The 17766-nt window shown below is 35.2% G+C and overlaps 1 protein-coding gene across 1 annotated transcript in view; it reads right to left on the bottom strand.

Moving 5' to 3' along the window:
- Nucleotides 1–13327: 13327 nt before the first annotated feature.
- Nucleotides 13328–17766, bottom strand: part of LOC143180498 (metabotropic glycine receptor) — a 259155-nt gene continuing 254716 nt past the window's right edge. The window contains exons 12-13 of the mRNA XM_076380259.1: nt 15394–15634; nt 13328–13904 (exon numbers count right to left, since the gene is read on the bottom strand). Coding sequence (XP_076236374.1) covers nt 13591–13904; nt 15394–15634 — 555 coding nt within the window. The 3' untranslated portion in view covers nt 13328–13590. The remainder of the gene's footprint in view (nt 13905–15393; nt 15635–17766) is intronic.

Raw genomic sequence — 17766 nt, forward strand, 5'->3', positions numbered from 1 at the left:
CTTAGTGTGTTAAGCAATAATTTTCGGTTGAACAACAAAGTTAATCAAATAAAAGATTTAGACTTGATTCTCAGATTCCTTTGCCAGGCCAATATTGACTCGCTACTTGCGAGCTTTCGTAGAACCGCCGCGCCGGTAGTCTAAGGGATAATTGAAATGCTGTTTATACACGGGTGACTTTCAACGACTTGAATACACAGCAATGTAAATGCTGCTTAAACAATCGATGCATCGCGAAAGCCAATTGACCAAAGATACATTCTTAAAATATGTTGTATCGCTGTCGCAGACTGAAACACATCACTCGTTTTCGTGTATTGAATCACTACCGAGAAATACGTCCGACAAATATATCTCATTTGTATAATCAATTTTAATGTAGTCTGTATAACTGGTGTATAATACGGCCCGCGCTTCTATACGCGAAATTAATCAGAGCAAACTGCTGGTACGACCAGCTAATTACTATTGCCATTCGATTCAAAGCTTATCTGTAGCGTTTAGCTACAACAAGTTAATTACTCTCGCACGACGAAAGATTAAACGGCGGTTGCTGGTAGGTGAAACAGCTAGGAATTATTTTGTGCGAACGTTTTGTTCGCCGATGAAATTGATTGAGTCCAAAAGACTGATTTTACAAGTGCTTTGATTTCGGCAAAAGAGACTTTGTGCTGCTAGTGATGGAGATTTACGATAATGAGAGACTTGGTGCTTTCCCGTTACAAACTAATTTCTATTGTATTTTAAACATATTTAACGAATTCTGTATTTATATTGAATACATGAAAAGGGTGTTTATAACCTTTTCAGTACCAATCCCTTAAGCACAGGTACAGTGAACATTGTCAAGTTAATATTTACCTACATTTCATGTTTTAAGAAAACATTCCCTACTCACCCCAAATATTGTTACTGGTAAACGATTACTTTGTCCACACACCGACAAATTCTTAAGTACACCAATTAAAGAAAGTTGTACATTTTTTGTAAATGAACATTTTTAACGTCGCATGGACTGCATCTTGGTCACTAGCGACGACTGTTGTGCATGAAAATAATGTGACTGCTAGAACTTGTTACGGAGTATGTTAATGCCGTTGGGATTATTGTAGACGAGGACGAACCTGATATAAAGTCAGGGAGCTTCCGAGGATAGATGTGCTTGCGGACGAAACAGATCCGTGATTAATGAGCCGCAGGAGTGTGAGTTTCGTGAACGCACCCGATGCGAAATTAGGGAGTCACTAGGATCAGTTTCACAGATGAACTCAAAATAAATTGAGGTGCTGTTGAGGAGGTTGGCAAGTAAAAACAGACGAACCTGATACTGTAAAATCAGGATGCTGTGAAGAAGTTGGATAACGAACCTGGTGTTACAGGTAACTGTGGGATGCACACGAATATGATGTAAAATCAGGTAGCTGCTAGATACAGGTTTCTTTGGAAGTAAGGGCATAGGGACGAATCTGATGAGGAATTAGAAAGCCGCGGGAAATGTTAGTAAGTCTTGTAACTTGTTAATTATTAATTCATGCAACTCGAGTGGCTAAACTGTATTGTGGGAATCTGTCAACTTCGAATGGGATCTCTTAATGCAACTGTAGGTTTGAAAACAATCTAGTCAAATTGCAATGAATACTTTAGCATATACTACAATCAGTAAAGTAGAGTGTATGATTTTAATGCTCGGTGTTGACATACTGGCGATGTGGGGACTTACAGAGTGGTCGTAAAAATTGCCAGATAGAATTTATGCTGACTCGCGGATTTTACAAGGTTAAACTGTAGACCCAAAAGGGAAGTTTAGCCCGATTTAACTGAAGAGCAATCAACTCTGACGAATTTGATGGTCGACGTGGCGGTACTGTTTTGAACCCGTTAGGGCTAAAATCTCGGAGTTTATATATACTAAAAAATGAATGGGATTTCGTTAGAAATTTCCATATAAGGGAATCGAATTTTTGGGAGAGTAATCGGAAGTATTCTCCGTACGTAACAAATACTAAGTTTCAAATGCACCAAACTCTAAACAGCAACTTGAACAATAGTAAGCGATTATCTAATGTTATTTCGTTTCTAAAGTATTCCACACTCTGTAAAACTGTATTTTGTTTCAAGGTCGATACATACGAGCAATACGACGCGACGTCGGCGTATTGCAATTTCGCTGCGGTGACCTTGTGTCAAAATGTGGGTATTTAAGACGTTGCAGCACAAAATAAATGAGTATAATTAGTAAAATTGCGAAAACGAAACAAAATGTATGGAGGTATCAGAAAACGAAAAATCTTTGCGTATTTATTGTACAAATACTTTATAAAGAAAATAATAGAAAATATTGGATTCATCCATTTGTTAATGTTCGTAATTTGAATGGTGCGTTCACGACCATGTTCATAGAACTAAGAGAATACGAGAAAAAGTTTTTTACTTATTTCTGAGGTACTTCTTGTAACAATGAAGACGACGTATCACTTGAAAACTCTAAATCGAACTATCTGGGTATTTCCTGTAGTATCCTGTCATTATTAATGTTTATAAACACTAGCACGAACAAAGACAACCGGTAATACAATACGTGGTAAGTAAATCGCATTACGTGTTGAACAAATTTCAAATTCGATTTTTTCGAAAACGAAGCCTTGGATGAAAAAATTGTATATTATTTTTTCCTTATTTGTTTTTGAATAGAATTATCTCTTGGCCGGTTGTACTATGATTTTCCATCGACCTTGTATATTTTAAAGAAGCCAATTTTACAACAAAATGATAAATAATAGCCTTGACAGTCCGATGAATTCTCCACTCCCAGGAACAGAATCTCTAAACCCTTGACCATTTATGTTTATTGGTGATGAGGTCTTTGCTCTCCCCTATAATGTAATTAGACCATACAGTGGAAATATATTAACATATTTTTAATTATCGTTTGAGCAGAGCTCGACGTTACGTTAAATGTACATTTGGAATAATGTCTAATAAATAGATAATTTTTCATAAAGCACTAAATGTTAAATTACATTCTACTGTAGATATTATAAAATGCTGCTGTGTTTTTCATAATTTTGTTGTAAACAGAGGTGGTTATCATCTTGAAGATGTATTAGTTATTACTGGATTGCATGAAAACAGAAATTTGTTAACATCTGGACAAAAGCAGACCTAAGTGTAAACCAAATAACAAACACTTTCGTCGATTATTTTCTTAGTAACTGTGGAAAAGTACCCTAGCAAGACCACTGTATATAATGTATATAATATTAATAAATATAATATTTTACACAATCAATAAAAATAATTAAAAAAATTATAACACATAATTGTATTTGTATATTACAGTAAAATGCGAAAATTAGATTTAAAAAAGAAGTTTGAAAATAATAATCAATAATTTCGATAACGATAAAAAGAATTGTGAATTTTTGCATTTTTCTATTATATACAATTGTTAAAAATGAAGACTTATTGAAGGCGGTTTTCCATAGCGTGTGATTCGGCGGACCTACCTCAGAGCATGCCTGATTCGACTTGTAGAAGCTTGTAGGAGTTCAAATCTGCTAGCTTGTACTGTTCCTTGGCTTGCGAAGTTTCGATTTTCGTATGGTTTGCAGATTCGAATTCGCACAAGCTATTACACGTTGAGCCAATAAGGCTCGCCACATCATTCGTCGAGCCCGACAGGCTCGCCGAATCACTCGTTGAGCCAGGTTCGACGAGTCAGGTTCGCCATATCATGCGCCGTGATAAGCTACCTTTTTATCCATGTCATTCTTTTGTCTATCTGATTTCTTTTAAAAATCAATGCAAAATATTCTGCAAATTTGAATTCATGCCTGTTTCTTTTTATTTTTGACGTAGTAAACATCAGATAATACATCCTATGTTTCGAGGAATTTTTGAATTTCTTAGATGAAATTTTCTGCCATGATTGTGACTGCGATTTCTTGTCGTTATGTGATAGGCAAATGACGGACGATAATTGTCATGCTTTGTATCATTGAGAAATCATAGCGGAATTGTATAATCGTGTGTATTGCATAATGAAAAACATGAGCCTGCTGCGTTGCAAAATGTTATTGCAACGAGATCGTAAGTACATACATCGCATCAGCGGGTTTGCACATGGATCGCACCGCTCGTGTGCATTGCACAATTAAAATTCAGTACCTGCCGAGTCGCACAACGTCATTATAACGAGATTGCAACGACGTTGTGTCGCTCGTGTGCGTCGGTCCTTAACAGTAAACTAAGTTAGAAGAGCTTTAAAGTAGGTACCGATGGATCAATCCGCGGTAATTTTAGCACTGCGTCTTAGTATTGACAGATTGGTACTGCGTCATTGAAAGGGTTAAAAAACTGTTCCTCGTTATAAGTTCAGTGGTACCAATACGGGATGATTTTAATGAGACGGTTCAGTTAACTAGACTAGATCTACATATCGTAAGTTGAATAGTAGAATTCAGTAATTTAACTGTGATAAAATTATGTAAGTTTAAATAAAGTTGCAGAAGTCTACATTAGGTCTACATAGATATAATTTAAATTTTGAAGAGTTCAAACTGAACTAAAGAAATTTATGGGAATTCACCCATTTGAATAATCGTGACTTCTTCACAGGTTTAGTTAACAATTTTCAGTGATAAGTTGATGTAGAGTCGCAATTGTATGCGCTAGGACTAAATTCCTGAATTACAATTTTCACAGCCACATATCTTCAAGAATTCATTTTTTATTAGCATTCAGGTAATTATTTATCAGCTTTAGTTTTTATTGTTATTTTAAATAAATAATACCCAAATCTGATTTAAGCTTAAATCTGATTTAATCGATGCTTCGATTGAATAAACTCAGGCTGTTTGTCCCAGGAGCGTCGCTTAAACTGCAGACAGAAAGATAAACAAAGAAATCGGATACTTTCTTTTTCTATCTATGCAACGAGCACCATGTTGACTTGACGTTTCGTGGGCGAACGACCTAGCAAACAGATAAACAAAATAATAAATTCAGACATTCCTAAAGTTATGAATTATAACAAGCAGAAGACATTCAATCGACCAAATACTAATTTTATATTAAAAACAAGCACAAACATTTTTATTTTATTTTTTCAAGAAATACTATAACAACGTAACGTAACAAGGATTGGACGTTTTATTTGTTTATTCATTCCTTTATTTACTGACACACTTGCCGACCAGGCTCGTCCACTTACAGACAAGACGGGTGTCACATAAAATTGGTTTCCTTAAAATCAACGTTACCCTAAAATTCGAAACGATATAATCGAAATTACTCGATGATCGATCGAGAGTAATAACAACATATACTCGTATATTTATAGAATCGTTTATTTAATTAAATGCATAGCGATGAGAATGAAACGTTGCTGTCGACAAGTAGTAGAGGTTTAGGTTAAATCGGATCTCAAGCGTTTAGGACGTTTGTCCCTCGACTCTCGAGTGTTTCGAAAAGTTTCCACACTTGTCGAAGTGAAAAACTTCTGAACTGTTGGAGATCGAGGAACAACCTGATACCACATAAGTGAAGACAGGGTTGATGGAATTTCGCGAAAACATTATGGATATACGGAGAAAACAGGGAGCAAGTCAGCTGGAATAGAAATAAAAGATGACTGATATATTTTAACTTAGGTTCCTACAAATAAAATTTTCTAAAATTTGAAAGTGACGGTATATTACTCCTTTAGCATTCAAAAATTTAGAATACTAAAGAAATTTCAATTTTCAACTGAATATAACAATATGTCGTAATAGAAAATTAGGTATACCAAAACAGCTTGGGTCGCAAAATTGGTTGTTCCAAAAATATCAAACAAAGAACACGTCAAATTCCCATCGCTAACATGTTATTACATTTCGCTGAAAATCTTCTTGTATTTCATGACTCTGACAAAAATTAGAGAAATTACAAAATTATCGATTTTTCAAAATCAATTAAATTGTTTACTAATTTTAGCTAATAATTAATCAGCTCCGATACAGGCTTCAACCTGTTGAATAGAACAGATATTCGATCTATTTAATGGAAAAAGTAATAAAACAAATATTTAAATGGAGATGTTTTTCAGGACTGTTGCTCCTTTTGAAACCGAAACTTTAAACTGTGCTTCAATTTTTGTCAGAATCGCGTTACATTGCAATTTATGTAAACCCAGCCTGCGTCCCGACTATTCTGCTGCACGACGAAGTTCGAATTTGGCAGAGTGAATTAACACAGTGAATTGTTCTTTTATTTGTCAATTTTCTGGCACAAGTAATCCGAGTTGTTTTGTGCCGATAAAAAAGCAAACACAGCGGTGACTCATTTTTCATTCGAACAGAAAATTGAATCTAGGTTAACTGCTATTGGAATTCTACAAAATTGGAGGAAAGACACTATAAACGATCGTTTTATACATTTTTTTGAAAATATAAACAAAGAAACTGTTTTCTTTCACATAAAAAATTGAGCAAGCGAATATTTCCAGAAAATGTTTATGTAGTATTGTAACCAATATCGAAACGATAACAATCGACGTTATTCGAACTTGCCTATAGCTATTTCGAAAGAATAAAAAATTTTAAAGATAAAAGAGAAGTTGTAATGACTTTAGAAACGAATTTATGAACTTAGAAAAGTGGTAACAATCAACGTTTGATTAGTAAAACTAAATGTAAAAATTAAAATGTTTGCAATAAACCAGAAAATAATTCTTCATTACAATAATCATATATAATATATCAAATATAAATTCCATTGTAGATATAATTAATACACATTAACGCAACATTCCAAATATTTCTGACCAAAATTTACGTAATCCTTAATTAAAATTGTACGCCAAAAATCAGAGACGTATTGACTTTATTTCGTAAATAGGAAAATGAAAATTTTTTAACGGATATGAAATTTAATAGAAAAATAGAAGAAAATCCATGATTTTCAAGAAAACTATACCGAGTTTTAATACATTTCGAAGTGAAGAATGGGCACTGTATTATTGCAGTACGGATTACTTGCACCAAATTGCAATTCTAATTATGTATAATGGTGTCACGTATCGAATTCGTCGTGAGAAAATTCCGTTCGACGCGACGATACTCGCGCCGTTTTAATCGGGAAAGCGATATTGCTGATACTCGTTATATATCTACGGTGTTTCTCTCATTATTATAGGAGTAACGTGATTCTTTCCTCTCGTCCTCCGGGAGAAGAATAGCCACGGATATATCGGGATGATATCGACAAGTTTATCTGCCTGGGGGCCATGAAGCAATTCCGTCGGAAACTGGCGCCTTTCCCCTTCCCAATCGGTCGTCCAAACTATCGTCTTGGTCTCGATTGTCGAGATTTGATGCTATATTACGAGCAGGAACTATCACGAAGGAGGTCACCGTGAGGTACTTAGGATACTTAGGAAGGGACAACAGAGGTGTTACGTTTTCATATCCTTTTCTTAAGGGATATTTTTTACAGGGTGTTTACAAACATGTAGGATATTGTTGAGAGTAGGTTTTAGACGTAAAAACAATGAAAAATGTTCATGTGTAAATATACCTTGAAACGCTTAGGTTTTTAGTTATACGTTATTTTGTATTCGGTAAACTGTTGACTTAGAACGCGAATGACAAAAATGTGGGACATTTTTGAGGGATAGATTCTAGATATAAGGACAATGGAAATTTTCAAATGCACTATGTCCGGAACTACATAGTTTTAGCTGTACACTATTTTATGTTGCGTGCAACACTAGTTCAATATTTGCATTCAGGGTGTACTACTTCCTTGTAAATTCTACTAGACCTAGACATGTTCCGACCCTTTAAATGAGTGGGTTATAGTTCTTAAAGGGAATATCACACCATGCGCAATATGCAATAGAATATAAATAAGAAAGTAAGCCTTTTCGATCAAATATGCACATGAACTTTTTTCATTGTCTTTGTGTCTAGAATCTACTCTTAAAAAATGTCTTATATGCTTGGAAACATCCTATATGAAGTGTTTCATATCTTTCGCAGTTTTGATCTTCTAGTAACCTGTAACGAATTGTGTTAGTAACACTATTATGGATTGAAACTTGTATCTTTCATCTAACTTTCTGTGTTACTTGAACTAGGAAATGAAGAATAAGTGGAATATTTGTGGATTTCATGAAATTTATGTTTTAAGCTATTAAGGATTGTGAATGATAGTAAATATAATGGTGGACTGCAAATGTGGTCACTGTCTCAGTGCATACAACTTCGCTATTTTGTGGTTTGAGTTAAGAGTACCTATTAAAAAGCGATTTTTTATATATTTTATATGTGGTGTTATAAAATACAGATTAGATTTTTCTAATTTACAAAATCTTGGAAATTAGCTTGCACTTAAAATGTAAATTCATATTTTAATTTAAGCATTTATCTTTTAAGCCAAATATATTTGCAAATCAATTATAAATACAGACAAATAATATTTATGGAAGCAATTTGTTTCTATTCTTAAATCCAGTTACATCTCACATATATTAAACACAAAAACAGAAAAGTTCTTTTCTTTTTTTCAGAATGACTGTCAGCTTTAAAAATGACTTAGATTAAAGCGAAAGGTTCCCATATACTTCAGTATAAATCATAAAACCAAACCGAACTTCTTCTATATCCTACTTAATGCATCTCCAGATACTGCCGTATATCTCCATAAACAGAAGGTCCATAGGATTTAAATTCAGCGATCCTGGCAGCCCTTCAATTGGATTTTCTCGTTCTATCTCGTCGAATGCCTCATTTAAATATCGTCTAACGCCGCGTGGGAAATGGATCAGATATAACGCAAAGCGTTTCCATTTCAGGTCTCAAGATTTAATACTGATCTATCTTAACCACAACTCCACTATACAAAAAACTTCAATTTACGTATCAATGAATGATAGACACCATGAAACATTTTACAATATGAATTTAAAGTAGAAAGTTAAATTTGAAGTGGATACTAGTGTTCCTTGCAATTAATTAAGTGCAAATAGCACTCTCCAACAGACAAGTAATCGACTGAGTTCAGTTACACTTCAGGTAAGATATGGGTACCAATTACTGTGTGTTGACCATCCACTGTGCTCCCGCCATTTACTTTATATAGGTACATACATGTAACAAGTTGCAGGAATTTCAAACTGAAAATATTTGATTTGATTAAAAAATTATAAATATTTTCAGTTTGATACTGTTATTTCTTATTATATGTGTTTGAAAATAAAAGAAGGGGTATAATAATTGGTCAGTACACAGTACTCTTATCCTTGGCACTCTTACCCTACCCTATACTCAGTAAGACAAATTTTTCTAAATGATATGTTTGTATAAGCGAATTTGAATTTTACTCATGGTAAAAATTTGGTGAATGATTAAAATTCTTGGTAGGGATAGGGATCGGTTACAGCTAGACCTGTCTGGTCCATGTCTACTCGTTGGTTCTCTCGGTGCCCAGAAATCGACCTTTCTACGCGCTATGAATTATTCCTTTGAGATTAGTCGAGAGTATCCTCGACGAAAGGGTAAGGGTCGGCGCCAGTGAATCGTTACAGCTGCATCGTAACACGAGGATTAGGAAGGGGGGTGGTTCCCTCCCCTTCTCCTGGAGGATCGAAGCTCTCGAAGATCGATATGCATGATTAAAACGTTTACTCGATAAGTAGAATGCCGTCTAGCGTGGCGTTAAGGAATGGCCTTCATTGGAACTTGAAAATTAGTCGATCCATCACCGAGTTCCTCGAATTCACAGTTCTAACCCCCTCCTCATGTGCGCAAAAGGGGCCCGAAAAATTGATCGCTTGTAACAATAGTTGCACGCCCGACCGCCTAATTAGCGCAATAATTAATTATTAAACGCTGCTGAGAGAATTTGAGTAACAGTTTGGAAATTCAAGTTTCGGTGGCATAGATAATTAATGCTGGCAATTAATTACTGTTCTACTGAGAGCCCTGGAAACGTATCTATGAAAAGATCCATCGTTCTGCGCAATTAATCGACATGGATACGCGGAAACTTGTTTCTCTACTAGCTGAAAATTCGAATCCGCGAGCAGAAGGATAAAAGAAACTAATTGTAAGTTAGTTTAGTCTGTCATAATTATAATAAAATTGCGATTGCGAAATGGACCGCATCGTAATTGAATATCCCCTGTTAGTGGTTGAAATGTCGATATTCCCAATTTTATTGATGCTCGCGGTATCTGTCGAATTTTCACGTTCGTTTCGATTTGCACGAAAGGATTGTCAATTTCAGTGAAATTCACAATTCTTTTTTCATCCTTATAAAATTGATACTATTATGCTCATAATAACTCACAAACGTACACCATAAATAAATAATAAATATATATGAATCTACCGAGATACGAATTTCAGGTTAAACTTGCTCTCAGTAAAACTACTTGCTCTACAAAAGTAACTCAATTTGCTATAGAGATTATTATATCCATCGACAATTTTCTTTACCGTTCGGAACTTTAATAATTCCCACGAGAACATTAGAAGTAAGTATCGTCGATAATGGGTCCATTTCGCTCATCATTTCCTCGAAACAGAATTTTCACAGAGTATCGATCCTCAAACAGCAAATACCTTTCAACCCCACCCTCTAATTTGCTTACTTATTACATCACCATCCAAGCTTCAATCCCGCTTGCCAACGAATTAACTGAGCAATTTTCGTTCATTATTAAACTCAAATCAATAAACAACCCTCAGCAGCTCCCCTACCCCCAAACCAAGATCGTCGGCCGTTCTCAAACGCCACGCGGTGAAAAGTGTTCAACATTATCGCGGTCAGCCCGACACAACGGTAATCTAAGAGGGCTTCAACAACGAAACTGTCGGTCGTTGATTTAGCGGCAAACTCGCGCTTCACGTGAATTCAATTTATTTACAACATATTTACACGGTGAATGTTTGATATGACGAACGCGAGAGAGCGATAGTGTCATGAATTCCTCCTCCCCCCCTCTCTCTCTGTCACATCGCCTATCACACTCTCACTCTCTCCCTGGTTGTTCGATTTCGCGTGGGAACGTCGTCCCGATTGTTCATTGAATAACGTGCACGATCGTTCGACGGTTTAAATTATTTACAAAACGACTTACGTGTTGTACGGCAGAAGACTTCGAAACAAGCGGCTAGAGAGCGATATTTACAAAAGCGAGGCTGAATTGATCAGCGTTGAGACTCTCGTGGCTGATGGACACGTCCCAGATAGAACCGTCTTTGTGAATAAATAATCGGAAAAGGCGATTTTACGCGGGAAACTCGCCGGCCGGAAATTCGAATTTCGAACAGACGAGTTACAAATCGACGAACTTGGGGATGAAAACGGTTCGCGAAATTGCAGATAATATGACTTGATTGAGGGCTCTCGATAATGGGTTACTTGGCCCATGGATATTTCAGTGCCTCCGTGGGGACTATGCAAAATTTATATGTAGAAAATGTCGATAGACATGCTTATTGTTAGACGCATGCTGCCACTCGTCGGGATATTAAACTCACATTTTCGACGTCATTTTGATGTACCAATTTGTGTTACCAGCATGTGCATATTTAGCGCGTACATAATCCACCGGGCAATTAATTTTTCATACGAGATTTCCTTTTTGAGAAAATTGAGGATGAAGAATTGGAGTATGAGCTTCTATTTTAAATTATATTTTATTGAAAACATTAACGTCATAGGAGCTTTATTACGTTTTTATAAAAAATTATATTTAATATAGCTAAATCTGTTATAGCAGTTTTATCTTAAAATGTGCTTATGGTAATCATGCTTTAAATGGAGTACGACTGAATCTGCATAGTCCACGCAATAACTGCTTCCAAGATCAATTTTCTGAAAAAATAAATTTTCGTACGAAAAGAAAATATTGCTTATTTTGATTTCAAGATATTTTCATATCTCGTGTCGAAGAACTACATATTTGAAACATATTTTATGCCTAATTATGTTTAAGTAGTGATCAATAGTAAATAATTAATATATGTAAACATGAATATGCCAAATATTTCGTGAATTTAGTTCGAATAATGTGAAGTTTGAAAGTTTTCACCGAAATAAGTAAAGATAGTGAAAAGTAATGGAACTTTTCTATCTGGGACGGAATCAGTGATACATATTTCCGGAAAGAGAGCGTCTTTCCCACACTTTGCGAATTCGTTCGATCGTGAATGATATATTTAACATCATCGTGGATGAATTTTTGCTTTCGTTCCATCCCACTCTTCTTTTCATTTCAAACACAAACTTTTGAAGAAACTTTGTTTCCCAGTGTTTGAAAAGCACACAATGTTCATACAGCAAATGTTTAGAACGAGTTGCAACCTCCCCCCAAAAGAGAAAGCCTTCATTTTAAAGTTTCTTAAACATTGAAAAAGCGAAGTCGTGTTCGATGGATTTCATATATGCTTCTTCTCAAAGTAGGTATCTCTATTCTGATTTTTATCTTCCGTTTCATGAGTGAATTTTATTAAAACTTTGAAAAATTCTGGTAAGAAATCAAATATCACTGCATTTGAATTTTTCCTAGCTCACTCATAATGAATTGGTCAACTCTGTAATTCCAGATTTAATAGATTGATGAGGTAACTTTTTGGGGAGAATTTTCCAATCTTCATCACAATATTCATTTGTTTTCAAATCAAATTCCCTATACACAAATATATATGATTGGAACTTTGACGAAAGTTTATACTTTACAACTCTTTAACCCATATATATACAGATTGCACATTCACCAAGCTTATCGAGCAATAAAAGGAAAATGAATCTTAAAAGAAAGAAAGATCATTTCTGATGAATTTAAAAACTGAAAGAAACAGCTTTCCATTATTTGTTATTGAGAAAAAATTGATTTAAAAGATTACCTAGGAAAGAAATCCTACTCCAATTATAGTTCTATTGCTCTTAATTATCGCAAAAAGAGATACACCAGAAAATCCTGTTCCAGTGGGACATGTCTTATCTTACACTTCCGGAACTAACGTAATTAGAAGACCAAAAGAAGGGGGAAAGTCAACTGAACGACTAAGTTTCTATCGGTAAATCCGATAGAGACGCAGAGAAGTCTAGGTTCAATTAGAGTTTCATTACCTCGAATTTTACAGAAAAAGAACCACTGGAAACCTTTAATTTAAACTGGAAGTAACCAAAAAATAATAAAATCAAGAGAAGATATCTCAAATTGCTACGTAAAAATTAAATAAAAAATAAAATACTTGTTACGATATCATTACAATCCAGGCAAGATCAACTGGCCGCTCAAGGTCACTAATGCTCTACTCTGGCCATATTTTAGTTACCCCAACCTATCCACACAAATCTACAGGTTAACATTCTGTGCTACTCCAACAGGTGGCCAGTTGACCCTGTTTCCAATTCTACCAACGCACCTCTCGTCAAAAGAGTGTAATTTCATAACAATTGTGCTCACTTACATCCAGAAACGAAATCCTCATCATCCAAAAATCTCCAACATCCATTCAACTTCCCGCTCCCAATCCAAGAAACTAGATGGTTCTATTTTAAACAGTTCACAGGACATTGCCCAGCCATGTGCTCTTACACAGTGACCTCTTCGGAGAATCTAGTCTTGTCATCCAAGTTAATTACGATGGCGTGTGTCCTAGCGTGACCAGACTTGCTCTTGCTCTTCTCCCTAGGCTCGGTCTCCTTCTCCTCACGCTTCGTTTCCGTTCCAATGTCCTCCGTGGGCGGCTTAGTGGAAGTGGAGACTGCTACGTCACTGGTCCTAGTGACCTTTTTCTCCACTGATACCAGAACCTCTCCTTCTTTGGAGGTGCCTTGTTCTTTGCTCCTGATTCCGTTTTTCTCCACGCAGGCCTGACATCTTTTCTCCTCCTTGGATTCCCCTCCTGAGGAAACATCAACACGATAATGTTTCAAGCGATCTATCGAGTGGTTGTTGGACAACGTGATCGAAGCGAAGAAGTGATGGAAGACTGACATTCGGGACGACGAGCGAAACTTCGGGAAAATGTTAGGGATGACAGGCATGAAACTTCTAACGAATCGAAGTTCTCTGCTGTTGTGGAATTTTGAGAATTGACAAAGTCCTTGCGGATAATATAAGCGAGAAGCACAAGAGTATCGCCTGTGCCTTCGACTGATGATAAAATATTTTAAAATTTTGATGCAAGTATCTTTTCATACAGCAAATAGTTCATAAATAATCTACATAGGTGGCAGTGTTAGGTAAATCGTTACATGGATTGTGTATTGTATTTAAGATGGAGCGGAGAAGATTGAATGTAAAGGTCTAAATTTTGAATAAATTCAGTGATCCAAACTATTGAGCTGGGTTGTACCTGGGATTGTAAAACAAAATGATATGAGTTATATTTTTTAAAAATTGAAGTTAACTTAATACAAACTCGATAGTATACTCATGGTTTTTTGGCAGTATTCTTGTATTTTACAGTACTTTTGTCATATAATTCGTATTTCAAAATCCGTTTACGCAGTAATATTTGCATCTTCAAAGGCGACGGTCAAGTGGAATGGAGGAATAGTTGCAAGGAAACATGATTATATCACCGAGATTGCATAGAAACAATACTGTATACTTCAATTGTATCTTGTGCAGATCGACTTAAACGTTCGTTCCTTAAGAAAAAAGGATATATGTAAGATGTAAGTCTAAGCGCAAACTTACCAACAATCAGTGACCGACAATTTTTTCGATTTAAAAACAGATTACAAATTTTATACATATCAGTTGTCTTCTTAACCATAGGATGAAAAAAGAAAAATTATTCAGTCTATGAATGATAAAATTGTCGGTCACCAATTAATGGTAAATATGCGCTTAGACTAAGTTCATAATAGATTTAAAACTTTGAATGTGAATATTTTGAAAAAAAAAAAAAAAGAAAGAAAGAAATATATATGTGACTTATGCCGTTTCTTGTAGTTACAGATAATTCAAGTGTCATTAGAGGCAAATAAAAGTTCCAAAAGAAAATGTTGCTTAAGCTTTTTAGACGAAAAATTTGAAAAAGTATTATGGTACAGTATTCAGAAAATCAATGTTTCGCGCATATTGCCACGTAATAAACACTTCATAAATCAATTTATTATGTTTTTTTTGCTTACAACTTTCACTTCTATATACTGTATAATCTATATAACATTTTCCCAGTAAACTTAAGAATAATTCGGCTCAAGCATTTCTGAGAATACTTGAGAAGAATATGAAGTTTATATTTATATAATTAATTAATTATTATATAATTAAAGTACATAATTAACATCGTTAATTTTGAGGCGAATTTTTCATTTGAATCTGTCTCCTACCAAATAGTTCTCCGCATCAGAAAATTTAAATTAGTGTTACTGACTCACCCTTCTGTTCCTTGTCGCTCTGATACGATCCTCCGATATCCGTTTCAGCGATCGCAGTGGATCCACTTAGATCGTTCAGTCTCATGCTTGAGGAGATCGCCTGGATCGTAGACACCTGTGTTTCTGCGCGATTTGCGGCTTCTTGCATCGCTGCAAGCTTGTTCACCAAGTGATGATTTCCAAGTAGGACGTTTTTCTCCTTGAGAACTTCTAATTGATTGATGAATCGACGGAACTCCTCCTGTAACAAATCAGGCAAAGCACTTAGAGTATGTACAGAGTAAGCAGTAGAAAGTGCACAGTAAACTGCAGAGAGCAGTGGATAGACGATACGGAATACCAATAAAGAGCTCTTTGAGTTCAAAAGATTCCCCGTTGTGGAAATCTTCAAATATTTATATATTCGACTTGTACATGTGCAAATTATTAAATATTCAACTTGCAAATTAAAAACGTTTCAAGTATTCAAATCTCCAGAAAAGTAAATTTAATTGTTAATATCTATTAAAATGATTGGTCATATGCGGAATAGCATGTTGATATTTTCGACTTGCAGTGCAGTATACTGTACTTCTATGTAACATATTAGAGTTATCATTAATTTCATTATTATTGTTATCAGCATTATACATATAATATAGGCAATGAAATCTATACTGCGTTCACTGAGAGAACGCAGTCGTTTTACGCAGATGGCTTCCATTGCTCCGACTGACTTTTCCACTGAGATTGGTGAAGGATTCAAGAGCCTAAAAGAACACGCCTTGCTTCTTTCTACTCTGTATACCTAGTGTCCAAATGAAACAAATGTTTCTATCTATTAAGAAACAATATTTATTGAGATATCAATGTATAAGAATCCACAGCTTATTTGATTATAAAGAAACAGCAACGGTAGAACTGTTTCCTGGATTTCCTACAAAATGTTCGATGCGACCAGGTAGTTTATGACACGGGAAATCTAGGGTCGTTTATGGTATTGCAACGCAGTAAGAATTCTGACTAGTACCAGTACGTTTTCGGTCGACAGAGACGATATTCAAGAAGATTTTTATTTACTAATAGAGCCGCATTAATACTTTCGGAGAAAACTAAAATCTAAAAGAATATCGTTTGCTTGCTCAAAATTTCTTTCACACCGTTTATGCGCTAACACTTGAAGAAGTGACTTTCTTTAGAAATGGTAGGACCTCCAAGGGCCCAACAAGGGGTTCATGGGTAGGGATGCGCTCGGGAGTGACAGAGCCAATAACTAATGAGCGTAGGCGTGAACTGCGCAGAGGGTACGAAAACTCGTCAACCGGCAACTGCGTTCTCCCAGTGAACGAAGTATATAATAGGAATTAATTGAGCCTTGATATGATACTATGATTTGGAACATAATTTTTGACAAGCAGAATTACTCATTCAATTTTACGTTATGTACTGCAAAGTATTAGTTTCAATGACTAATTTTGATCGTTACTGAGAATCCTATAGTCAAGACCGAGAAAGTTTTCCTCTTCCCTCATGTTCGCTTTCTAAGGTAACTTATCTACTCCCAACTGCATGTAATAGAGGAAAACAAAATACACTAAAGACAATAGGAAATACAAACTATTTAGCAATGATTAGACAGTAGACATAGATGTATAAATACAGAAACTGAACAATGATAGATTGGATACAGTTATCACCGAATGAGAATTAGGCATTAGATGAAAGGAAATCAGTAATAGTAGTAACTAATAAGCAGTAAATAATACATAATTGGTAATGAATAATAAATAATAGGCAATAGTAAATTAGTCATAGCAATCATTAGATAATAGGTAATAAGTAATGAATAATGGATTATACAGGTAATTGTTGATGAATTATACATCGGATCATAGATCATAGGTAATAATAGGATAACACGCAGAAGAGAAAGAAATGCTCACTAACTGACGATTCTATTACTGGTGAAAGTGCATTGCTAAATACGTCATACTCACACATTCATGGCTGTAATCACCAAATATGCTCGTAATTGGGAATTCAGCAGATCGACCTTAATTGATGTAAACAGCCTGTAGAATCCTACCGCGATCCAGAATTTATAAAGCATTAATTCCGTTGAGAATTGAATGTAATCAGCGTGATCTAAATTTAGGTTTCCGTTATTAATGTCACTCACTTGTATCAAAATTATAATTAACGTTCAAAATTTTGAATATTCGATGACCTGTACCCTTCGGCGCACCGCAGTTGTTAATTATTTCGTTGGTCGAATTAAAAATAGGGACTAAGCCCTTTGTAATACATATTTAATATTATATTACCTCAGTAAACATTTGCTTTTGTAATACAAAGGCAAGGGACTAATTACAGTTGTGAATTGTTTTAAACCAA

The sequence above is a fragment of the Calliopsis andreniformis genome, chromosome 6, assembly GCF_051401765.1.
Source record: "Calliopsis andreniformis isolate RMS-2024a chromosome 6, iyCalAndr_principal, whole genome shotgun sequence".
Lineage (NCBI taxonomy): Eukaryota > Metazoa > Arthropoda > Insecta > Hymenoptera > Andrenidae > Calliopsis > Calliopsis andreniformis.